A 24,958-nucleotide genomic window follows, 5' to 3' on the forward strand; every position below is an offset into this window, starting at 1 on the left:
GCCCCGCGCGCCGGCTGCCGTCCGCCGGGGCTCCCGAGCCGCCGCCAAGCCGCGGAGCCGACTTGCAGGCGCCCGCCGGGCCTCCCCGAGCTGCGCCGCGGCGGGACAGGCCCCGGGGCCTCGGCAGCGCCGGCGCCGCGCCGATGACGCGGGGCCGCCCGGCGGGGCGGGGCTGGGGCCGCCTCCGCGTCCCCGCGCCGCCGCCGGGGAGGCTCGGGGTGGTGGCGGGAAGGAGCCGGAGGCCCCGGGCGGGTCTGCGGTGGGAGAGCGGGATTGTGTGGGACGGCGGCTCGGCCCGGAAAAGGCGAGCTCCTCGGCTCCGTCCTGCCCGGGGGGGGGGGGGGGCAGCGGGCTCCGGCGGGGAGGCCTCGGGCCGGGAGACGCCCGAGCGGAGAGGTCCGCGCGTCCGCCGAAGCGCCCGCCCAGGGCTGTTGGAGGGAACAGTAGTAATAATAAACCTCTGTTGTTTTGAGCTGTTATGTGTTTGAGTCTTCTTGTTATAGCAGCTCTGCCTGTGCTGCCTAATACCAATGAGAACAGTGACCTAGCGGTCAACTTTGGGAGACATTTTCTAAATGACTTGAATTGACATCCGTAACAGTGAGGAAACAGAAGGTGCCTTGGATTCGTTCATTCATTCATTGATTCAGTAAGAAGGTATTAAGTGCCTGTCTGTGCCAGGCACGGGTACTTAAGAGACGCAGAGATGAAGGAGGGGCGGGTCCCTGCCTTCAAACACTCTAAGTCTGGCAGCTCAACTTACTGGCTCTCACCTGCACCTGCTTTCCCTCTACCTAAAAATTTACTCTCCTCTCCCAACACACAGCCTAATTTCTGCACATTCTTAAGCCACCCAGCTAAGCCATGTCCAACTTCCTGACCCACAGAAACTGAAATAGGCAGACAATCCAATTAAAAAATGTGAATAGACACCTCTCAAAGAGGCCATACAGATGACCAATAGACAATTTTTAAAAAGGGGGCGTGGGAAGCTGCCCAGTGATGCAGATGCTGCCGGTTGGTTCTGGACAACACTGATGTAGACATCTCCAGGGTTCCCATCACCCAGCAGCCCCTGCTTAGCTGATGGGCATAATTACAAGCGAGTGTCAAGTAACCCCCATCTTCCAGCCACAGCTGACTGGCTCAGGGATGGACATCTGACCCAAGCTGGCCCATCAGAGTCTCCTGGGAACTGAGCCTGGAATGTTAGACCAGCTGTGAGTCCTGTTGTCCAGGCTGCGGCCGTCACTGTGGGCTCATGACTGTGAAGGTGGTGAAAGTCAGTCTGCAGGGAGAGAGGCAGGAAGGAGCAGCGTTCCTGTCTCTCTCTGCTCTTCCTGTCCCAGCCCTCCCAACTCACCCCCCCCACCCCCGAGAAAATCTGCCTTCACTTGTAATGTGTCATCCCTCTGGATGCCACTGAGTGGTCACTGGTTTTCTTAATGAACATTTAAGTTGTTTTGAAGTTTTCTACTATTAAAATCAGTGCTCTTTCCTCACATGCTTTGCACACGTCCAGTTGTTTGTTTTCTTGGATAAATCTTTAGCAGTGGATTCTTACCAGGAAGGTACCAAAAACATATGAAGTTATATTTTCCTATAGTGTGAAAGCATGCACTGGTTGATTGGTTTTTACCTAAATTTCTGTTCCTCAGAATATATCATAAAATTTGACAGTCCCTGAATGGAAAGTTCTGCCATTTGCTGAGCTCGACTCAGCTCAAATCCTTCAGTCTCAGAGTTAGAAGAAAACCTTGCAATCATCAGGGCCAACCCCGTGCCCGCAGTGCAGCTCTGCCTTTCCAAGCGTCCCTGCTGGGCTACTCAGGCCCCCCTGGAAGACCTCCCTTGACCTGGCGGGAACCGCCCCGGGTCAGGCCCCCGCTGTCCATTGCAGGAGGCCTCCTGCTTGCCTCCCTCACCGTTCGCTGACTGGCTCGGGCCTCTCCTCTGGGAGTCACAGAAACATCATCTGTCTCCTGAGACAGCTTCTCAGATGTCTCACTTGGTGACCTTTATGAAAAATTGTTTTCTTATTGTGGTAAAAAGAAAAGTGTAACAACATTTACCATCTTTAACCATTTCTAAGGTGTATATATAGTTCAGTAGTGTTACTATATTCACATTATTGGACCACCAATCTCCAGAACTTTTTTTTTAATATGTCTTTATTGATTTCAGAGAGAGAGAGGGAGAGAAAGAGAGAGAAACATCAGTGATGAGCCATCGATTGGCTGCCTTCTGCATGCCCGCTACTGGGGGTCGAGTCCACAACCTGGGCATGTGCCCTGAAGGGGAATCAAACTTCCATGTCCTGCATCATAGGTAGATGCTCAACCGCTGAGCCGCGCCAGCTAGGCTCTCCAGAACTTTTTAATCTTGCAAAACTGAAACTCTATACCCATTAATTAACTTCACTTAGTAGCCTTTTGAAGCTCAAGTGGAAAGTGGGATTCTGAAAAGGCAAAATTCCCAACGAATTATAATATCTCGTTTGACACCCGAGTCACTTTCCAGCTGAGAAATGAGAAACAGATTCCTTCCCATGTACAAGTACGTGACATTTTGACATAGCTTTAAAAATAAACCATTAAACGCTCAGCTGGTTGTTGTTGTTGTTATTATTATTATTATTATTACTACTACTACTACTACTACTACTACTACCACCACCACCACCAGGTGATACACAGAATTGATATTCTTACCCCCATCCCTGGCAATGGGATTGAAGAGGGTAGGAAGTGGGCGGCACCAATGAGCAAAGGTCAGGTGCTCTCGGGGAGGACAGCGCTGTCGTTGTGCGTATTGCCCACGAGGTGGTGCCTACACTTAGAAAACCGCCGCATTAGCCAGGTTCTCCAGGCTGCGTGGGAAGCTCCTAGTGTCCTTTCTTCAGCCAAAAGTGGAAGTGTTTCCTCTTGGGCACTGGGCAGGGCTAAAGGCAGAAAGAGCAGCTTCACACCCAATACTCCTGTGACTGTCCCACACCTAAATACCTAGAGAGATTAGGTGGTTCATAACCCGAGAACTTTGTTTCTGCTTCAGACAACTTCTTAAGGTTCTGATGGGTTCCTGCCACTGAAAGCACAAGATTAACAAGTGCCTAGCATGTCAAACCAGCATTGGAGCCATTTCTTTATAGCTAGCATTTCCTTTGTATTCATCAGCTTAAAGAGTGGGTTCTCTTAAAATTACAGTGAGTCTGATTCACAGAGCTCGGGTGCCCGAAACACTCCAGTTCACTCCTAACAGGTGCTTGGCAACACTGGAGTGCTAAAATGTTGGCGATAGCTCCGGAGGGGACTCTCCAGACTCTGTGTCCCCCTCCTTCAGGCAAAAGCCCCAATTTGGGGGTTGGAGGGCATCTATCCCTTATTCTCACCACATCTCCTCCCTCTGGCCACTGTGGGGTTAGGGGTGGGATGCCACATCGACTGGACCAATCAGCATGAACCTCAAGGTCTTTGCCTGAAACAGCAAAAAGGAGCTTTCTCCCAGCCAGTGGACTTGAGCCTGCAGGGTGCGAGGCTAGAGCTCTCAAGGGCAGTTGGCTCTTCTAAGGATCCAGACCCGCCAAAGTGGATGGGTATGGCCTGAAAATGAAGCCCACATGACAGAGGTAGAACCAACAGGTGGAAACTTTTTGAACCTCTGAACCAAACCATGGCCAAAGCCAAGATCCCAGGATTTTGGAATATGGGAGCTTTTTTTTTTTTTTTTTTTTTTTAACACTGGTTTGAATTTGGTTTTGCGACACTTACAACTAAAATATTCTTAAATGATACACTATCGATCTATAAATATATATATATTTTAAAAAGCACACAACCCATCCCAGAAGTAATCTCACCCTACATCATGGGATTTTGGATTAGCTTGGTGGTAAGGTTAGTCATGGGAAAGGCATCACCCTAAATCTTGAGGAAAGAGACATTCTCTTTAGCTTAGAGAATATATTGAAGTAAAGGTTGCAAGTACCGTGAGGGCAGGGACAGCCATTTCAGCTGACCAGTCTGTCCCTGGTGCCACGGCACACCCCAGCTTGCAAGGCACCACCCTAAGCCTAGAAGGAGGCCACACAGCAGGACGGGAGAACAGGGAGTTCAGAGCTTTGCCCTTTGCCACATTGTTGTTGGTTATCATCAAAGCTAAAATACAGATTTGGTTTTATTGGCAGTGAACCTCACTGTATCTCGAAGCGACATGAACTGGACTACCCTGTTGTTATCAGCTGGTCAACAAAATGGTCTCCTCCCAGACCCACTGATTTCAGGTATGAACAGTTGCAGAATAATTAGATTTGTTTGCATATGAATATATAATCTAAATATCTTATTATTTTAAATTTAGCAACACTGTTTTGCTTTCATCGTTTTCATAATGCCTTCTGTTTATGGCAGTTAAATGCTATTTTTTAATACACGTCAAAAAGGTGTTTTTAAAAATTTTTTATCTGAATACGAGTTGATTTTAAGAAAATAAGTAAACAATAGTACAGGTATATGCCTATATGACAAAAAGCGTGACATGCTATCCAGATAAGTCAAATTATTCTTTAGTGGACTGGGGTCATTTATATCAAGATGTGGCTTAGCTTGAGTGAAATGAGGCCAGGGGTCAACCAGTGAGCCTCATTACTTGGCTGACACTGTCTGCAAAAATTGCACAGAAGGTGTTCCTTTTTCTTAAGAGAGGGTCAAACTTTCCCTCAAATCCTTAGAGGAATCTGTGACCCAAACGTGATCACTAACTTCACAAACTACTACCACGATTCAACTCTTTTTGCCCCAATTCCATTGCTCGCCAAGGAATCTTCTGATTCCTGGCTTACTAATAGTACAGATTTTGCCAGGGCCCTCGACTAGAGGAAGGCAGTGTTCTGGACAGGAGATCCAAAAGGTCTGGTTATAGGAAATACAGACCTTGCTTGAAATGAGTACCCTGACAACTGGTTCCCAAATCAGTCTCATGAAACTGGTCCAGCATACATCTGTCTCATTGGATCCAATCAGGCTTTTCCGCTTGAGAACCAGCCTCGGACGAGAAGTGTCTCTTTCCTGGTTGGCCTCCCCCTCTCCCCCTCTCGGAGCGCAGGGGCTGGGAGTCTTGTGCAGGTGTCATCCTGAGCACCCAGCACAGAGCCTGCCACGGGTGTCATCCTGAGCGCCCAGCACAGAGCCTGCCACGGGTGTCATCCTGAGCGCCCAGCACAGAGCCTGCCACGGGTGTCATCCTGAGCGCCCAGCACAGAGCCTGCCACGGGTGTTTTGTTCATCAAAACACACAAAATGAAAGCTTTTTGCCAACAGCAGGGGAGGGGTGTCATTGTAAACAGTGTGACATTCGAACATAGGGACGATGTACCTACGTGGCGGCATTTCCTTGGGTTATTGAGACCGAGGGAGAGTTACCCAAAAAGTGAAGGGGAGCACTATTTTTAATGAGCTTTAGTTCAGAATACAAAACAAGGGGCTAGCTGTGGCCTCAGTGATGGTACAACCGTCAACAGTGACTTTTCCTTCCCCCTTAAAGGCAAGTTACAGAATTGTATCAGAGGGACGGGATGACACATTCCAGTCTGTTTCTGAAAAGCCACCCCGAAGCCGGGCACTGTGACAGTTTCAGAGGCCTTCCATGTCCTCTTCGCCCCACACCCACCCAATAGGGACTCAGATTCTGGGGCCTTTGGATCCAAGAGAGTCTGTGGGAGGATTTCTCTTTTGAGACTTTTAGAGTGCAAGGGTCATTTTTCTTGGTTTTGTGGTTGATCTCGTTGAACTTTCTGCCGCTGGCTGAGGAAGGGAGCCGGCGTGGTTCTTTACGAGTTCTTCTGAGGAACCTTGACTGTGACCTGTAAGAGGGGTGCGGAGAGGCTGTTAGAGGTCACGCCGACCTGCAGGCGCCTTCAGCTGGGTGCTGCCCGAGCGTGAGCAGAGGGCTTCCCTTACTTCTAACGTCCGAATGGCCACCCGGCCAATCCCAGGAACCGCCGGGGCTGTGTTCTGCACGAGAGCACACTCTGCCTTCCCTTAGCCCAGCCATCTGTGGTTATCTCGGGGTGGGGGCGGCCGGGGGGAGGGATCCCTACCAGCAGCTAGAGGCTAAAGTCAGGGGTGCTGCTCAGCAACCCTGCAGTGCACGGGACGCCGCGCAGCAAAGAATTATCCAACCCCAAATGTCCAGTGCCGAGGCTGAGACCCTGACCTAGATCCATATTTTCCTCCCAAAGACTCAAAGGAAGCCTGCAGGTGTCTCAGTGGATTAAGTGGGAAAGCTCCAGATTCAGATGGCTTTGGGGTTGAGTCCCAGCTTTACTCCCTACTGGGCAAGAACTTCACCTCAGCTTGCCCTGTTTCCTCCTCTGTAAAATGGGGTAACAACAGGATCTACTTCATGAGGTGAATCAAGTCCTGCCACTTCTTTCTTTAAAAGCTTTCTCGTCTCCCCAACACCTCAGTTCCCGAGGCCTCCAGTGTCAGCAGCTTGCTACCTCTGGCTTCCTCCATGAAACACCTCAACCCAGGCCTCCCCCTTTCAGGCCCTCCCCCTGCCCTCCAGCCCGGGCCGTAGGTACTGCAATTCCTCGGGCTCAGTCCCAGCCCTCCCTGTCCCCTCCCTCCGCACCTACATGACCTCATCCATAACTACTGTTTTCATGAACAGCTACTACAGGCCAGTGACACATCAGCGTCAACTTCAAACCTGGGTCTCGCCTCTTGTATAGACAGGGAAAACTGTACAAACAAGCAGATGCTGTATCTGAGTGTCTATATCTGTGCACACAGTTTTTAAACTGGACTGACACTGCACGTATTACTTTGTATCCTGCTTTCTTATGTTAAAAGATGAGCATTTTCCATATCAAATATTCTACAGAGATATTTTAATGGCTACTTGGTGTTCGATGACTTGGGAGTTCCACAATTAAGGAACATTTGTTACATCCGGTTCTCCCTTTTAGAGAGAGAGTGCTGTGATGAACATTTATGGAGCTAAGGCTTTCTGTCTTTCTCAAGTTCTTCAGCTACATTCCTATCACTGAAGTTGCAAAACCGGCATGGGTATGGATATGGGTCCAACCCAATCATCGGGTTTCCCTCGCTGCCTGGGCCCACCGGGCTCTGCCCTGCCTCGCAGCTCCTATAGAGCTCGGCGCACAGCAAAGCCCAGCAAACGACTGTGTAGCAGCCAAGCCTCTGGTTCTTTCTCACGGGACAGAGCGCAGGTTGGGTCCTGACCGTATTTTGTAGCTTCTCTGGCTTAAAACAAGAAACTAGTAATCAGTACTGATGGGCTGTGACTGCAGAGAGGGCGGAGAAGGTGACACTCACGGTTTTCACTTCAGTGTACGCCCGCAGGCCATACTCTCCCAGCTCCCGACCATTCCCAGACATCTTGTAGCCACCGAACGGAGACTGGGCCCCAAACACGTCATAGCAGTTGATCCTATAATTTGAAACAAGATTTCTGAAGTAACTCTTTGGGCATGTGTATCATACCGCTCGGACCTCCTATGTTGCACTAAGATTTTACTGAGAAAAAAATGGGTAGGAAGAGGCATAGTAAGAACCAGCCACTTAGGAGCTGAAAGCAAGTTACGTGACATAAAGCCGTGGTCATCTTCGCCCTTCATGACCTGATCACGGGTGGGTGTCAGTAACAGGGAGCACCACGTGACAGCGTCCCATTTTTATAACTCGCTTTTGCTAATTAAGTACTAAGGTGGGTTTTTTTGGCAATTTAAAAAAAATTATTAAACTTTAATTGAATGTAAAACTCACCATTTTAAGGTGTACAAGTCCGTGTTTTAGAGCATATTTACAATGCTGCCCACTAAGTAATTCCAGAACATTTCTATCACCCCAAAAAGAAACCCTGTACCCTATAAGCAGTCACGCCCATTCCCCCCTCACCCCAGGCCCTGGCAGCCGCTCCTCTACTTTCCGATGCTATGGATCTGCCTGTTCTGGACATTTTCTATAAGTGCAATTGTACAATATGTGGCCCTCTGTGTCTGGCTTCTTTCACTTGGTCTCATGTTTCCAAGACTCATCTATGTTGCAGCACACGTCAGTACTTCTTTCCTATGGCCAAATAATATTTCATTGCATGGACGGACCAGGTTATGTTTACCTCTTCATCAGCTGATGGACTTTTAGGCTGCTTCCACCTTCTGGCTATTGTGAATAATCTGCTATGAACATTCGGGTACACTCTTCTGTGGGTGTATATTTCTATTTCTCTTGGGTATGTACCTAGGAGTGGAACTGAGGGGTCCTATGGTAATTCTATGTTTAACTTGTTGAGGAACTGCCGGACTGTTTTCCATAGTGGCTGCAGCATTTCACATTCCCACCGGCAACGTGCAAGGGTCCCACCTTCTCCACATCCTCACCAACTATTGGTACTTTCTGGATTTAAAAATTACAGCCATCCTGATGAGTGCGAAGTAGGTGCTAAGTTCTTAAGATCCTGTGAAGGGCCCTTAGCTCTGGTCTCCTACCCTGGTTACAGCTCGGTAAGGAGCCCCGGTTGTCACCTGCTTGCCCACGAACAGCTGCACAGGCACGTGTACCGCGGGGAAGGGTAATCTCCTGGAGGCCAGGGCAGGGAAACTCTCGCCTCCCTGCTGAACCGCACAGCCCCTGCGCCCAGAGCAGCTGAGCCCAGTACCCCAAATTCCAGGGTGTGAGCACTGGGCTCTGGAGGGCGCTGGCTTTGGGGATCCCTGCCTGGGTGTGAGGGGCTGCTGGGAGGCCCTTACCACACAGTGCCAGCCTGGAGCGCTTGGGACAGATAATTGGCTTTGTCCAAGTCCTGTGTGAAGACAGCGGCAGCCAGCCCGTACATGGAATTGTTAGCTCTCCCGACAACTTCCTCTATGCTCTTGAACTTCAGGATCTGCATCACTGGCCCGAAGATCTGGGGTGAGAGAGCAGAGTGGGTGGGCATGGCAGACGTGCAGCCACCGGCTCCCCAGCTTTCACAGCGCTGAGCAGATGGTTCCAGATGTGGTAACGACCCCCCGGACATGCCCTCGCAGTTCCAGAGGGAGACGACAGCTCCCAAGCTCATTGAAACACAAAAGGCCGGAAGCCAGTGGGGATCAGCTGCCTTCTGTGTGCCTCGCACTTTACATACTGTATCTTATTTCTAAGTAGTTCTGCAATGTTTGCATTATTGGTGTGCTACACATAGAATCAGTGTCAAAAAATTTAAGTCATTTCATTCAGCAAGGCATACAACCGGATGCTGAAGGAGCAGCCGTGAACAAAACAGTCCCCCCTCTCAAGACAGTCCAGGCTTCCCCTGTACTCTCCCTGCCCTGTTCCTGGAATGAGCCATTTCTTCAAAGAATCTGGTTCTTTCGTGTGAAGAATGGGATTTAGAAACCAAGATGTGGGGACTGAGTGTGCTGGTTGCTCTCTGCCCTCTCAGGGGAGAGCCCTGGGGGGACTTTAAGTGATCAAAATGTAACCAGGTCACTAGAAACTAACCATTATAAGCAGTGTAATGAGTGGCAGGAGCCCGGAGGAGCCCCGAGGAGCCCAGAGGAGCTGCCTGGCTTGACTGAGGGGTGAGGAGGAGCGGTATCTGGGAAGGCTTCACAGAAGTCACAGTCGAGCTGTGACACAGGCACAGGAACTGGCCAAACTAGAGTGGGGGTAAGGAGCAGGGAGGAGGGAAGCAGAGATCCAGGCACCGGCACACCCAGTGCCCCTTCTCATGAAATCCCAAAGGAAACTAGGGCTTCTTGAAAAAGGGCCGATCCCAGGCCTGGAAAGGTCGGAGGGCACTGCCAGGAGCTCCGAATGGTCGGAGCAGTGGCTGTGAGCCAGGCATTGTGTGCTTCAGGTGCCAGCGAAGCAGAGGCATCCAAGTACTCACGAGGGGAAAGGAGGCAGAACTCTGTGGGGCTTTCCTACCCTGATTTTGCATTTTAATATTATTTTACTTTGAATTATACATGACAGGGGGTGGCACTATAATGTTTTCCCTGAGAGGGCCGCTCTGGGGCTTAATCCAGCTGGTGGAAGTGGGGCAAAGGCAGGGGACATGTTTTGGATACCCCTGGCTCTCCAGCGTCTGCCCTCAGACAGCCTAGCACATAGTAGGCACTCAGTAAATATTTATGAAATGAATGAGTGCATGAGACCGAGCTGCTGCCCTGTGCTCATAATGAGTGGCGAAGGGGAGAACACCAAAGAGAGACTGGCCATGTGGGGACGTGAGCCCTTTGGTCTAGTCCAACGTCCTACTTATATGAAGGCCACAAGAAGGGCTGGGCAACGGCATTGCTTGATTCACGGCTCGCGGGGACCAGAACACAATGGGCCTGTAGGCTGTGCCAGGGACGGAGGCAGTGCTCCCGGGCAGTGGGCAGCCATGAGAGGGACGAGATAGGGTGTGAATTGTAATTGCCCTGTCCTGGCCCAGAGCCAGGATGTGGCCCAGAGCCAGCTACTGGGTGACAGGGTCAAGGCGCTAGACTGGAGCATCCCCGAGCACCGGCCCCGCGCCCACCTCCTCCTTTGCAATGGTCATGCCGTCCTGCACGTCTGCAAACACGGTGGGCTGGATGAAGTAGCCGCGGTCAGCAGCCGCCCCTCCGCCGCACAGCAGCTTCGCCCCCTCCTCCTTCCCCGACTTGATATAGCCGAGGATCTTCTTGAACTGAGTTTCGTCCACCTGTGGGAGAAGGAGTCCAGGGTTACAGAGATGCTCGAGCCAGACCTCGCCTTGTTCCAGGCTTAGAGCCACACGGGCAAGGAGACAACTGGGAAACGGGCGAAGGTCATGAATCAGCAGGACTCGGAGAGGAAAGACAAAGGGCCAATAAACAGAAGAAATTACTAAAAATTTACAATAGCAAGAAAATACATTGACGGCGAAGGTCTGTTACACACACTGTAATATTCATACACCATTAGGACTAATCAATACATTCTACATCACTTATATCTCAGTTTTAAAAAGGGCTGTAAGCTGGTCTAGCTCTTTTGGCAAGTAGCTTATTAATATCAGTCAAAATTTAAATGCTCATACCCTTTGAGCCCGCTATTTAACTTCTAGGAATTTATTCTACACATGACAAAGGAACCTGAACAAGGATGTTCACTGGGGAGCACTTTGTAAAAGCAAAAAGTGAAACAATTCTAAGTATGCATGAGTAGAGGGGCAGGTTAATGTAACTATGGTACATCCATATGTTGTGTTGTCATTAATAACAGATCTGTGAACTGACTGACACAGAAAGATAGCCTAAGATATTTTGTAAGGAGGAGGAGAGAGCTTATAGAACAATATATATTATATAACCCTATTTTTGTTAAAACAAACATACAGACACCTAACTATGTGTGAGTGTGGCCACCTATAGGGAATGGACATGGAGGGGAGCAAGGGAAGGTCTTATATTTTACTTTAAACACTTTTTTATTAAATTTTTATACAAATTTGCATTAGCTTAATCATTTAATAGCCACAAACCACAAAGAAAAGAGAGGAAAAGAGATGTTGAGATTCTTAGCAGCACTATTCACAATAGCCAAAAAGTGGAAACCACCCAGGGGTCTATCAACAGATGAGGAGACAGCCCTGGCCAATGCAGCCCCGTGGGAGTGTGTCGGCCCGTGCACCCAAGGGTCTCGTGTTTGATTCCCAGTCAAAGGCTTGTTGATTCCCAAAGGGTTGCAGGTTTGTTCCCTGGCCCACGTGTGGGAGGCAACCAATTGATGTGTTTCTCTCTCCCCCTCCCTCCCATCCACTCTCTCTAAACATCAATGGAGAAAATATCCCCGAGTGATTAACAAAAAGAAACAACAACAGAAAATTAGATGAGTGGACCAGGATGCAGAGGAAATGGTGGAGAGAGGCACTGTATTTCTTTTTCTTATAATTATCGTTCACTAGAGTTTTATTGATTAAAATGAACACATCCTCCTGGTTAACAAAAATCAAACAGCTCAGAAGAGTATAGAGTGAAATAAAGTTCCTCCCCTCATCACATCACGGCCCTCCCCCGCCCCCCCAGAGGTGACCACGGTTAACAGATCCGCATGTATCCTTCTGGTAGATGCATTTTTATGGGCAGCCAAGCTCCAGGAAACAAGCATTCCCTTTTGCCCACTCCTAGTATTTATTATATGTATGTAATTGACAGAGTGCCTTCCATCATTAATTCCCACTCCCCCGCCACCCTGTGAGTTATGAAGGGCAGGTGCCAAGGATGACAGAATGGCAGCTCAGAGAGGGCATGGGGCTTCTCAGGGACACACAGCTGGTACGTGGCAGAGCCAGGACTTGAAGCCGTGCCTGCCTGCCTCTGAGTCCGAGCCCTTTCTGCTTCTCGTGCTGGTGCCAGTCACCCGGACCCACCTGCGGCTGCCGGCTTACCTGCGGCCCCTGCTCAGTCTGGCTGTCAAAGGGGTTCCCAACCACCCGAGACTTGGCGCGGGCGACGCTCCGCTCCACAAACTCCGCGTAAACATCCTCCTGCACAAAGGTCCGGGAGCCCGCACAGCAGCACTGGCCCTGGTTGAAGAACAGCGCGAAGTGCGCCTGCTCCACAGCCCAGTCCACTGGGGAGGCAGAGGGACGGCCGTCAGGAGAGAAGGACCCCGTGGCCGCCCTCCTCCTGAACCCATTCGCGCCACCAACAGCATGGAGCCTGCTGGGTGCCAGACCATGTGCCCAAGCAAGAGGGACCCCGCCTCTCCCTTCTGTGAGTGTGGAGACCAAGTGGCAGGCCCACCCGATCGCAGGGGTCACGGAGCCGAGGGCGGCGGGGGGACCAATCCAGCCAGCCTGCGGCGATCAGGGAAGGCTCCCTTGGGGAGGGCACGTCTGGAGCTCCTCAGCAGGACCAGGACAAAGCATGTGATGGGAGAAAAGCGGTCTGGTCCAAGGAAGCGTGGGCCCAGCTGGGCAGCTAAGCACTCGGTCTGGCTGGGTTGCAGGGAGCAGGGAGGCGCGGCAGAAGCGGCCGGACCGTGCTGGCTGGAGGGCCACACGGGGAGCCCAGCCTTCGTCCTGAGGCCCTGGCCCGGAAACCGACCCCGATGATGACGGCCACTGCCAGAGTCAGGACCACAGCCTGGACAGCTAGTGGCCGCCTTCCAGGCCAGGCCGCCTCCCCCGGAAAACTTACAATCAGCATCTGACATGATGATGTTGGGGCTCTTCCCTCCCAGCTCCAGGGTCACTCTCTTGAGGTTACTGCTCCCCGCGGCGACCTGGATCAGGCGGCCAACCTGTAGGGAAACAGGCACAGAGACAACCTCTCCGTAAGGGGAAAAGGAACCAAACGCTCTCCTAGGTTCAGGACAGAGGACCCCACACCTCGAGGGAGAGGCCTTACCTCGGTGGAGCCTGTGAAGGCCACTTTGTCCACATCTTTGTGGGAGGCGATGGCAGCCCCAGCCGTGGGGCCAAATCCGGGAATGATATTGACCACGCCAGGGGGAAAGCCGGCCTGCGGGCAAACAGCCAGAGACACTGCGCACCTTCCCCTGCGAAGGGCTGGACGGGGAGCACGCCCCTCCCCAGGGAGGCCAGGCAGTGCGCCCGCACACGGGCGAGCAGACGCAGTCGGGGTGCGGCTCAGGGAAGCTGGACGGTGCCGCAGAGCTCCCCGTGGCTGTGCCCCTCTCGCCATGGTACTCACAGAGGACAGTTTCACTATTCAAAGGGGCCTTACAGTGAAGCCTGAGGCAGAGAACAGGGACGAAGGGGCCTCTCTGGCTAAGCGTGGTGATGGGGGTGCTCAGCTCCTGCTCTACAACCCCCCCGTCACTTTGGGCCGGAGGCCCCCCCTCAGAAAGCCTGAACAGGAGCATTCAGAGGTCGAGAGGGACAGCCACGCACCTCCTTTATCAAGTTGGCCACGTAGAGGGCGGTGAGTGGAGTCTGCTCAGCCACCTTCATCACAACCACGTTGCCGGTGGCCAGGGCGGGGCCCAGTTTCCACGCTTGCATCAACAGCGGGAAGTTCCACTGCGGGAAACAACGGTCACTCCCCACACCCAGCCGCAGAAAGTGACTCCCCAGAGAGCAGACGCGGCAGTGACTTCCCTGAGCCCCGTCCGTCCCCCCACAACTCAATGGTAGGTTTAAGACAGGTGGGCGAGGCAGGCGGAGGGTGAAATAACAGCGGCTCCGGGTCACGAGCGCTTTTCCACGCTAAGCTCCATGCTAAGCTGCTGCACTCCGTCCTCCCTACCCTCCCCCCTCCACTCTGGGTTCCCTCCCACTTTCCAGGTAAGGAAATTCAGGCTTAGGGGGACAGTGATTTGCCCAAGGTCACAGAGTTCACGAGTGGCAGGCCTGGGACCTGAACCCAGGCTGGCTCTGTGAAAGCCACGTTCTCAGTCACGAGCCTGCTGGAGACGGCCGCGTCTCAAGGTGCTCCCGACAAACCTTCAGGGACACTCACCGGGATGATCTGCCCACACACCCCCACAGGTTCGTGGCGGGTGTAGCTGAAGAAGTCCCCATCGATGGGGATGGTTTTCCCATGGTACTTATCAGCCCAGCCGGCATAGTAGCTTAAAACATAAAAGTCAAGCTTAATCAATGACTGTCAGGGACGCATGTAAACCCTGGCAGGAAGGAAAGACTCATGCTGTCTAACTGGGCATCTCTGATAATTGCCCTTGTTCCCAGGATGACTTAACTGCCAAGGTCACAATAAGCCACCCCAGGGAACTAACCTCCAAGTCTCAGAATCACCTGAGATGCTCATAAAAAACACCAAATTCCAAGAGCCCACTTCCGACTCTCAATCTGGCTCTCCGGGGTGGATGCCCAGGAATCGCTATTTTTAATAAACATTTACTGTTCCCTCTCTCCCAGGTCTGTGTTACATGTTTTGCGTGGCTCAGAATAGTTACTTAATCAGCCCAAAGGCACACAGCTAAAAGTCGGAGGCCTGGGGCTCTGCCGAGATTCACCAGGCTGCTCTCTCTGGGGCAGCCTTGTGGAGCGAGGTTCTTGATTTTGGCCCTGTTGACATGTGGGGCTGGATGATTCTTTGTGGTGGGGAGCTTTCTGGTGCATTGTAGGATTTTAGCAGCATCCTGGCCTCTACACACTAGATGCCAGTAGTACCCCTTCCCGCCCAGTTGTGACAACCAAAAATGTCTCCAGACATTGCCCACTATCTCCCTGGTGACATAACTGCCCTGGTTGAGACCCCGTTATGTTCCCCAACCCCAACTTTTCTGGTACTGCTTCTCAGTTCACACGGTCACAGGGAGCAACCATTATTTGTACAATGATCTCCACCCAGACCACAGCTGGTCAGACTCAAGGGTCCCTCCTCCAGAAATCTGGCCTTGGGACTAAGAGACTGTCACTTGGTCCGGGCTAGAGTCACGCAGACAGAAGCAAGCCCAGGTGTGGGCAGCCAGGTTCCAACCTGCAGACCGGCCTGAAGGAGGTTGGTGGGGGTCGAAAGGAGAAAGAAGCTGGGGGCAGGGCTGGGCAGAGTGAACCTCGGGCTTTAAGAGTCCTGGCTCTGTGCTGCCCGGGTTAGACTGAATCTCTGTTACTGACCACGAGCCCTAACAAAGCTCCCGCTCCTCCTCTTGTATTTCTCGGTCACTAAAATGTTTAAGACCAAACCAACGCAAAGCTAGCAAGGGGAAGGGAATAATAAAGATTAGAGCAGAGAAAGATGAAATGGAGAATAGAAAAAACAATAGAGAGCATCAACAAAACCAAAAGCTGGGTCTTTTAGGCCAGGAAAAAAGGGAGGCGACACAAATAACTCGGAAATGGAAGCGAGGACCTTACGATCGACCTCACAGAGGTGAAAAGGGCTATGAGAAAATACTACAGACAATGGGAGCCAGTAGATTAAATAACCCAGACGATACGGACAAGCCCAACTGAAACGTAAATTACCAAAACTGACTCAAGACACCAGAGAAACACGACCAGATTACAGTTTCCGTACTGGGATTTCCCAGGAGACGGCGTCCAGAGGAACACGTGTCTGCAAGTCTCGTGATCCGCTTACATTACCCTATTTTTCCTCCCCAGCCATACCCCCGCCGCTTTGGCGCAGCCAGAACGAAGGCCAGGAAGCCTGAGCCCCTACCGGAGACATTTGAGGACCATGTCCAAATCCACCAGGTAGGAGATGACGTAGGGCTTGCCGTTGTCCAGGGTCTCCAAGGCCTGAGAAAAGAGAGCACAGTCAGCACAGGCCTGCTGGCGCGGGGATGAAACAAAGCGGACGGGCGACAGGCAGCGCAGAGGCGCGGCGTGGTCTGAGAAAAGGGCGCGTGGCCACTCTGTGCCCCTAAATGTCGAGGCGTTTCCAGGCCAGTGGCCCTCCCTCTCCAAAGGCGGGGAGAGTGAGGAGGGGGATGGGAGGAATGATGCGCCAGCTTCTCATTTCAGTCATTTCACAGACGCAATTTTTTTTCCGTTTCTGCTCTATGCGGGATCCGGGTGCTGGGGATACAGAGACAAACAAGGAGCTTGCAGAGCAAAGAGCCAGTAAAGAAAGACATGAGTCATCAATCACGTGGGTTAAGAGTGCTCGCAAGGAGAAGGCCAGGCTGCCCAGTCCAGGGTGAGAAACTCCAACCTGAAGGATATGCAGGAGGTGACTAGGCAAAGGGGGAAGGTACAAACAGCGATGAAGGGAAGAGCGTGTGCAAAGGCCCTGATGCTCAAAGAAGCTTGGTAGTCAAGAAGTCGAGGCAGGCAGGAGCGCAGCACTGTGTGTGAGGGCCACGGCACAGCATGAGCTGGGAGATGGGGCGAGACCAGGCAGGGCCTCGCAGGCCACACTGAGGAAACAGGACTTTATCCAAAGGATACAGGATGCCATGGGAGGCTTAGGAGAGGAGCTCCACGGTCTAATTTGCCTTCTAGAAGGTTCACTCTGGCTGCTATGTGTAGAAGGGGTTGGGGAGAGGAAAGGGCACTGCCTCCTGGTTTCTTCCACCTCTGACAGCCAGGGAGAAGGCCCAGGAGAGGTGTCCATGCCTGGGGGTTTCTCTCCTGGGAAGGCTCCCCAACATGGCTCCCCTCTCTCCCCTAGTCTCCTCCTTTCTTAGCCAAACCCACTGCATCATAGGAGAGACTCCTCTGGTTGGTACAGGGGCATATCCCAAAGGTGCCCAGCCTATGCCATTCTGACCAGTTGTCAGCAATGTGGCTTCTTCGTGGCTGTCTGATGGGATGCTCTGAACCCATTCGCCACGTGGGATGAGAGGGAAGGGGGCTGAGAACTCACTGCCAGGTAGGTCCGGTCCCGCTCAATCAGGTCGGCCAGGCGGTACAGCAGCCGGCCCCTGTGGGACGCGTCCATGCGGCGCCAGGGAGAGCCCAGCTGGAAGGCGGCCCGGGCAGCCTTTACTGCCCTGTCCACGTCTTCCTGGAAAACACCCAGCGAGGCAGCTCAGCCTTCTCAGCAATAACCACCTCTAAAGACTGCGCACCCCACTGCCCAACAGCCAATGCCATGCAGAAACCTGCCCCCACAGTCCTTCCCAGCTCCAGTGGGCTCTGCCTAGCCAGCTTCAGACTCTCCTTTCCAGGAGTTTAATTTAAAAATTTTTAAATTACTATTACTATTTAATAACTATTCATATATATACATATATAATATATATATAATACAAACAAAACATACTGCCAACACCAGAGCTAGATCTCAGGAGACCCAAATTCTACTCAACAAGATTTCCATCTAGCTGTGCACTGCCCTGCAGGTCTGGAAAGGAGAGATTGGATTAGATATTCTCAAGTTCAGGTCCAAGTCTATAGTCCACAACAGTATGAACTGTGAATGCAGATACAGTCTAGCACCTGTTTGCAAGGGAGAGTTTCTGTTGATCCATTTACTCAAAAATTTTAATTGGCATTTTTTAGTTATGAAAGCAATACACACAAGGTAAAGTCTTGATCATACGAAAACACATTAAGTAAAAAATTAAATTACCTGGGGGGGGAGAAAAAATAAATTATCCTTGCCTGCCCCGACCCTGTTCAGCCCTTCCCCAAGATAAGTCGCCAGTTCTCACCTTGTCCCCTTCAGCTACTTGACAGATGACTTCCCCAGTGGATGGATTGACAGTGGGGAACGTTTTCTTGCTGACGGCATCGTGCCACTCATTATTTATGAAGATCTACAATGAGAAGGCAGAAGGTTCTCAGGACCAGTTCTCAACCCAAAACTGACTAAAAAAAAAAAATCAGAAGGAACAAGTATGAATTAGCTTCAGATCGATGTGACCTGTTAAAAGCACAGACCTTGGAGATAATCCGAGCTGGAGTGCCCACTCTACCAACTGACCCTGGGTAAGTCATTTGATCTTTCAGTGCCTTGGTTTCTTTGAAAAATGAAGAGTTATCCTCCTACCTCATCAGTTATCTAATCGATTGCTGTATAACATCCCCTCAAAATGTGCTGGCTTTAATTGACATTATTATCTCACAGTTGTGTCCATTGATTGGGCCCACTCATATCGTTGCAAAGAAAGGGTGCCTGGGGCTGGATGTGCAAGGCCGCCTCTTGACTCGCGCCTGTGCCACATGGCTGCTTGGTCTTCCTGACAGTATGGTGGACCCAAGCTAGTCAGACTTCTCGCATGACAGTCAGCTTGCCCAGAAAGAATGTTCCAAGAGACCAGGGCAGAAGCTAAAAGGCTGCTCAAGATCTAGTTTCAAAAGTCACATGGCCTCATTTTTGACACCCAATCCCTTTGGTCCAAGTGAGCGACAGGCCCGGCCCAGACCCCTGGGGAGGGGAGGAACCTCCACCCCTCCTCGGGAGGAGCTGCAAAAAATTTGCCACCGTCTTTCCTTTAACGCACTAGGGCACAGGGTTGTGGTGAGACCTGAGGTAGATGATTCTTTTGTCCACTCAGCAAATATTTAGTGAACACTGGCAATGTGCTAGGGCTGGGGACACAGTGGAAACCAAACCCAATAAGGACCTTTCTCCCACGGAGCTGGCATTCTGGTGGGCACAAGAAATAGAGAAGCAATCAGTCAGATACACAGGTCAACCTCAGACTGCCGTGGCGAGGGCAGAGCAGAAAAACAAGATCCGGGGAGAGTACTAAGGAGCAGGGGGAGATAGAGAACTGAAGCTGGGGTGACGGGAGGGCCTCTGAGAAGCAGACATTTGACCTGAGCCCTGACTGATAAAAGGGAACTGCCAAGCAAAGCTGAGGGCCTGGCTCAGTCCAGGGCCAGTAGGGCCCGGAGGGGGTAGAATGGGGGGCTGGCCCGGCCCAGTGCTCGAGAGCAGGGATCGAGACTAGAATCCGGATGAATCCGGGCACTTTTCCTCCTACTTGTGTCCCATGGGGCAAGTCAAATCACCTCCTGGCGCCTTTGGGGATCACTATGGTACCCTCATAAACCGGCATGTGACAGTTCCAAGTACTTGCGTCAAGCCTCTCGTGGAGTAAGGGTGCAATGCTGTGACAATGACATGGTGACAGGCAGGAGCCAGTCAGGAAAGGGCCTGCCAAAGGTCACTTTCCCAGGCTCAAAGGTGGTGTTTGAGCACAGTCCCTGCCCCACCATCACAGAGGAATCCACAGCTTTGCCCCTGCAGTAAAAGGCTCTTGGTATTTGGCAGGAGAACATGGGTCAACATCAGTCAGGTTCTTTGGAAACATGCTGTGTGGTTTCAGATTAGTTGGTTGATCATTAATCTTAAGGAAAACGACAACTTTGTTTCTTCCCGAAAGAGGGGCAGGGGGCTGAGGAGTGGGCGATGAGTAGTTTCAGTGGGGGAACAGGTGTGGGAGAAGCCAGGTAGGCCTGAGTTCAAGTTGGGCTGGGCCATGCCCTGGGGGAGCCCTGCACACGGGCTCTCTGAGAATCAGCCTCCTCTCTGGGGGCGGAGGAAAAGGAATTTCATGGGAGGAGTAGAGCTAAAGCCTGGGGAGGAGGGGGTAGGGGGAGGGCCTGGCACAGGCTCTGCCACCCTTTGCTGAGCATGTGTCCCTTTGCCACCCTGAGTTGGGGCTGGAGCCTCACTGAGGCAGCTGAGAGGGGGGTCAGGGAGCGCGCAGAGTCTGGCTGGCCGTGCACTGTTCCATCCCTATGCTTTACTTACCGCCCCACTGCAGGTTTGACTTTGCGTTTTTACTCTGGGTGCTGTAAGAAGCACCAGCCTCTACACCAGACAGTCCTGGGTTGAATCTCGGCTCTACCCCTGTGACCTTCTAGATGGTTCATCAGTCCCTGGAGATGATATGTCTGGGGGCTGATGTGAGGATTAAATGCCACAGGGATTGTAAAGTTTCTAAGCCAGGCCCCCCGCTCGCAGTGGGCCTCACCCCTGCACATACACTACTCTAGAGATCCTGTGGCTCTCTCGGGCATGACTCCTAGGAGCTTGGGCCGGGTAAGTCCGTGTATCTCTTTCTGTGTTGTTCCCTGCAGAGAAGCCTACTAAATCAGTTTGTCTTGAAAAAGTGTTCATTGTTATTTTGCAAAGATAGGAATTTAGGCTAGGCCAGGCCAGCTAAATTCCCGCTGTCCGCAGCCCTTCCTCCTCAGCAGGGCCACGCTGTTCCCCTGACCTCTGACCAAGAACCTCGGGAAGTCCACTCCCCGGCGTCTATCTGCCTTGCAGAGCCCTGAATTTGCTGGGTCAGTCTTCCCTCCTAGCTGGTGAGATAACCCTGGGTTTGCAGGAGGCTGGAAGCGGCCTTCGGTCTGGAGTTCCCGCTTCCCTTCTCCTAGGGCCCAGCTCCAGCGGTCCTCCCCTCCCCCCGGGGGAGGGGCCTGGGTAGGAAGGTTCTCTGGCTGAGCCCAGGGAGGAGTTTCGCAGCGACTTCTCTCGAATAAGCACAAGGGCAGAATCCAAGCCAAAGGCCTCGTGACCTCCTGCCAGAAACCCAAAGCGTGACTTACATAACACGCTTACCATGGCCACCCCGGGATGGGGGGGCCTCCCAGCGTCCACTTCCTCGTTATAGTTTCTAGAAGCAGAGCGACACTCTAGCCACCTCAGGATGTGACGCTTTGTATCTGGACTGTTGTCAAAACTCATAATGCTTTTCCATCAGAATGCTCTATTTTCCTTCTTTCTTTTTTTTAAAGTTGGAGTCCTTTTGAATTTTTTTTTTTTAATATGTTTTTATTGATTTCAGGGAGAGGAAGGGAGAGAGAGAGAGAGAAACATCAATGATGAGAGTCATGGATCGGCTGCCTCCTGCACACCCCCTGCTGGGGATCAAGCCCGAAACCTGGGCCTGTGCCCTGACCGGGAATCAAACTGTGGCCTCCTGATTCATAGGCTAGTGCTCAACCACTGAGCCACGCCAGCCCGGCAGAATGCTCTGTTTTCTATATATTTTAGTAAATTGTAGAAGTTGGATTCACTCATCTGCACAGTCACTAAGTTTTCACTGAGTGAACAGCCAAGTCCTGCCTCCCTGAGCTACCATCCGGGGCAGGAAAGACTCAGTCAGCCAGCAAACCAACAAAGTGAGAAACCACAGACAGCAGTCGGGGACAGACCTTGGGGTCAGAGGGCGCCAGAGGGGGACCTGAGGGAGAGCTTGGGGACAGGAGGAACCAGAAGGGCCCGATGGCTGCAGGTCGGGGAGCTGGGGGAGCAGAAGGGGCTGCAGGTGTGTGCCCGTCACCGCCTGGGTGGCAGATGGCAGGTGTGGGGGGTGGCCGTTCTTAGCAGGGGTCGTGGACTTCTGGCTGTCACTTGAGCTCCTCAGTAGTAGTCCTCGGGGAGGACAAGGAACCTGGGGAGTACCAGCTGAGAAAGACAAGTGGGCCCGCTCCGCTGTTCAGCGAGGCCGCTTCAGGACAGTAAGTGCAGGACTCTCGTTCATGTAAAAAATCAGGCGCCTCACCCACACTCCCTCTCTCAGCGCCCCACCTTCTTCTCTTTCGAGTTCCAGTTTTTTCATCTCCGCTTGTTGACATGGGGGCCTTGTTGACATGGGGGCCGTCTGAATGCAGGGAGAATGTCCAGCCAGACCATACCCCTGTCTCCTAACAGCGCGGGTACGGGGGACAGTTGACAGTACTCTCTGCATATTTATACAGTGAGCACACGTTGCTTTTATGATCTCAAAAAAATCTGATAAAAAAAGCCACAGGGGGAACTCACTCCAACCCCCCCCCCCCAACTTACATTCCCAACTTACGTTCCCTGACTAAACCTGGAGAACAGGACTCACGCCATCCGCCAGTCCTGTGTGCACGCTTGTGCTTTTTCTCACTTCCACGTGAGCACAAGGGAGGAAGATCTCAATTAGATCCTGTGGCCACAAAGGCTCCCCTCGAAGATATTTCTGCTTGATCTTCTGACGGGCAAGTCTTTTGAGCATGAACCTCTCCTTGCACAGCCTACCAAGGGAGCTACAGCTGCTGCATTTCGGGCTCAAGGACATTTTGTTTTTAGTCTCTCTAAATATCCCACAGCATCACATGGATGTGCCTTTACCCATCACCTGTATGTGGATTTGGAGCCAAACTCTGGGCCTGACAAGCAGGTCCTCTGTTGAGAGTAGTCACCCATGGCCGGCTCTCAGCATCCTCAGTCAGCAATGACCCCTTTATCCCACCCACAGGTGCATCAACAGCACCACAGAATGGTCTGCTTAGGGGATCCCTCTTGGGAACCTAGATGTGAACCCCAACTTTGCCGCTGACCTCAGTCACTAAACCTCTCTGTAACTCAGCCTCTCCGTCTGTAAAATGGAGATAACCACAGAACCTCCCTCAAAAGGCTGCTGTGAGGATTAAACAGCAGACCAGGTAAATGCTTAGGATGGTTCCAGGTACACAGGCGGTGCATGGGACTGTTCCTTCCGTCAGTGTCCACAGGCGCCTGTGAGCCCTGCGCAGACGGATGGCATCCCCTCCCACCCCCTTCCCACGCCACAGAAGAAGGGAGGGAAGCTCGGCCAAGGGCAGCGACTACACTTACTGCACACACACGAAAGGAACTCTTTCATAACGATTTCCTTCTCTGTGAATTCCAGCTCTTCACCTAAACTCAGAGGTTGAAACAAAGTATCACAAAGCCCTCTTTGAACAAGAAGTCGGTCACTGGGAATCTGTGTGGTCCTCGAAATCCCCTCCTCCGTTTGGTGCAAGAAAGCCAGCTCCTCGGGAGGTGGGCACTGCTGGGGAATTGCACCAGAAGGCGATGGGCCCCCACCCTTTCCCGGTTCCCAGCTGTGAAAGCAGCGGGCAGCGCCCGGTGGCCCTGGCCTCTGCCTTAGCAAACTAATGAACCTGAGCTGAAAAGGCCCCCGCCTTTCCTTGTGGACTTCCTTCTGGAACTTCCTTCTGGAATTCCTTAGACAAGAGCATGAGTCGAGGGGGAAAGAGATGCCCAAGAAAAAGACCTAAAAGTTCCTGCAAAGAGGGACTTGCAAAGACGTCCTTCGAGTGGGTGATGATGGAGGCTCTGCGCAGACACGGGGGCGACTAAGAGGCCTGAACACCGAGGACGACAGGGGAGGGCTGGAATACTCAGCGTGGGCGCCGGGAAAGGGGTTGCGGAGGTTGGAGGAAAACCAGTAAGCGACCAAAGTCACAGCTGGATTACGCAACAGGGGCGGGCTGTCACAGGCGGCGAAGGGGCCCAAATGCTCGCTGGAAGGGGAGGGGGCGCTAAGACCCACCGCGGCTAACTGGGTAAACTGAGGCCCAAAGAGGCCCAGGGCCTTCCCACCCAGCGGGCTCGGTCCCCTGGAGAAAACAAAGCGCCGGCGGTCCCCGGAGGCCTCACCTGGTTGTAGAAGACCTCGGGCTGCTGGTTGGGGGCCGGCACCGCCTGGGTGGCAGCCGACAGGAGGCGGCGGCCCAGCAGGGGCGCGCGGCGGGCGGCGAGCTGGGCGGCGGCGCGCAACATGCTGCAGCCGGGACGGGGGCGCTGGTGCGGGGAGCAGGCTCGGGGCGCTGGCCGCGGCCGCCGCCTCTCCCCGCCCCCGGCGCGCCCGCCAATGGGCAGGCGCAGAGCGGGGCGCGCGGGGGCCGCGCTCGCCACCTCCCAGTGGTCTCGGGCGGAGCTGCCCCGGCGCTGCCCGTGTGCCCGCCCTCGGAGGGGAGCGGGTGGGGATGGCGCTGGGGACGCGCTGCCCGCCGCTGATGCCCCCCCCGACCGCGCCCCCGAGCGGCGCCCCGCGCGGGTGGGATGACCGGACCTCGCGATTTGGGCGCGAGTGGGTTGCACCTAATGTGTACAGGCCTGAACCGCAGGGTCCCTGGCCCTGACTCCTGGCGGCTTACAGTGGGAGAGGCCGAGGTTAAACCAAACACGAGGTGGGTTCAGATAGCGACCAGGGACCGGAAGGAAATTAATAGGGTGGAGACGCGGTCGGGGCAGAGGGAACCGATGGGTACATCCCATGGTCAGGACGTGACATGGGAGACCTGAGATGTGAAGGTGAAGAGCTAAGAGCATTCCAGGGGGAGGGGACAGCACGCGCAAGGGCCTGGAGGTGGAACCTCCCTGGCACCTGTTAAGAGAAACGGAAGGAAGGGAGCCCCGTGAAGAAGGGGAGGGTGGGGAGAGGAGGGGAGGGGAGGGGAGCGAGGGGAGATGGAGAGCTGGGCGGGGCCAGGCAGGTAGCGCTTAGGAGGCAGGGGTGAGGGGTTTAGAACTAGGAGGACTTGATTTGCATCCTAAACGTACTGGTCTCATTCTGTGGAGAGTGGACTACAGGAGGGCAGGGGTGGCCATTAGGACCTTGCCATCTGTTTCATTCCATGGACATCCTGGGGCTGGGCACTGAGGGTGCTGGGAGGAGTGAGATGTTGGAAAGGGAGCGGGATGGGTAGGAGTCGACTGTGTGCATTCCAACCGGATGACCTAGGTGTGCCAGGTATGTTTTGACAGTAGAGGAGCAGAGGAAAGGGGCACATTTAGGCAGCAAGTGACTGGGTAGCAGTTTGAGGCTGGAGCCCCAGGACCTGAGGCCAAAGAGGTTGACCA

The 24,958-nt window shown here is 52.9% G+C and overlaps 2 protein-coding genes across 5 annotated transcripts in view; one reads left to right on the forward strand and one right to left on the reverse strand.

Annotated features, from left to right (window-relative positions):
- TMEM116 (transmembrane protein 116) overlaps positions 1–18,206 on the forward strand; it is a 103,502-nt gene extending 85,296 nt beyond the window's left edge. For 2 of the 4 annotated variants that reach the window (XR_013997828.1, XR_013997829.1), the window contains exons 12-14: positions 4,184–4,279; positions 16,051–16,143; positions 18,062–18,206. Coding sequence is in view for 2 of the 4 variants with exons in the window: in XM_081123359.1 (XP_080979485.1) it covers positions 16,051–16,143; positions 18,062–18,076 (108 nt within the window). In the remaining 2 variants the exon portion in view is untranslated. The remainder of the gene's footprint in view (positions 1–4,183; positions 4,280–16,050; positions 16,144–18,061) is intronic. The other 2 variants (XM_081123359.1, XM_081123362.1) reach the window with 1 other exon arrangement.
- On the reverse strand, positions 5,426–24,018 carry ALDH2 (aldehyde dehydrogenase 2 family member). Its single transcript, XM_081123353.1, has 13 exons — positions 23,753–24,018; positions 18,048–18,152; positions 17,258–17,398; positions 16,109–16,188; positions 14,441–14,552; positions 13,873–14,001; positions 13,367–13,480; positions 13,157–13,259; positions 12,403–12,587; positions 10,531–10,695; positions 8,771–8,928; positions 7,338–7,452; positions 5,426–5,857 (listed from the first exon to the last, which is right to left on the reverse strand). The coding sequence occupies exons 1-13, from the start codon at positions 23,873–23,875 to the stop codon at positions 5,825–5,827; spliced, it is 1,563 nt and encodes a 520-aa protein (XP_080979479.1). The 5' UTR covers positions 23,876–24,018; the 3' UTR covers positions 5,426–5,824.
- Positions 24,019–24,958: the final 940 nt, after the last annotated feature.

Source organism: Miniopterus schreibersii (assembly GCF_964146895.1).
Source record: "Miniopterus schreibersii genome assembly, chromosome: 20".
NCBI lineage: Eukaryota > Metazoa > Chordata > Mammalia > Chiroptera > Miniopteridae > Miniopterus > Miniopterus schreibersii.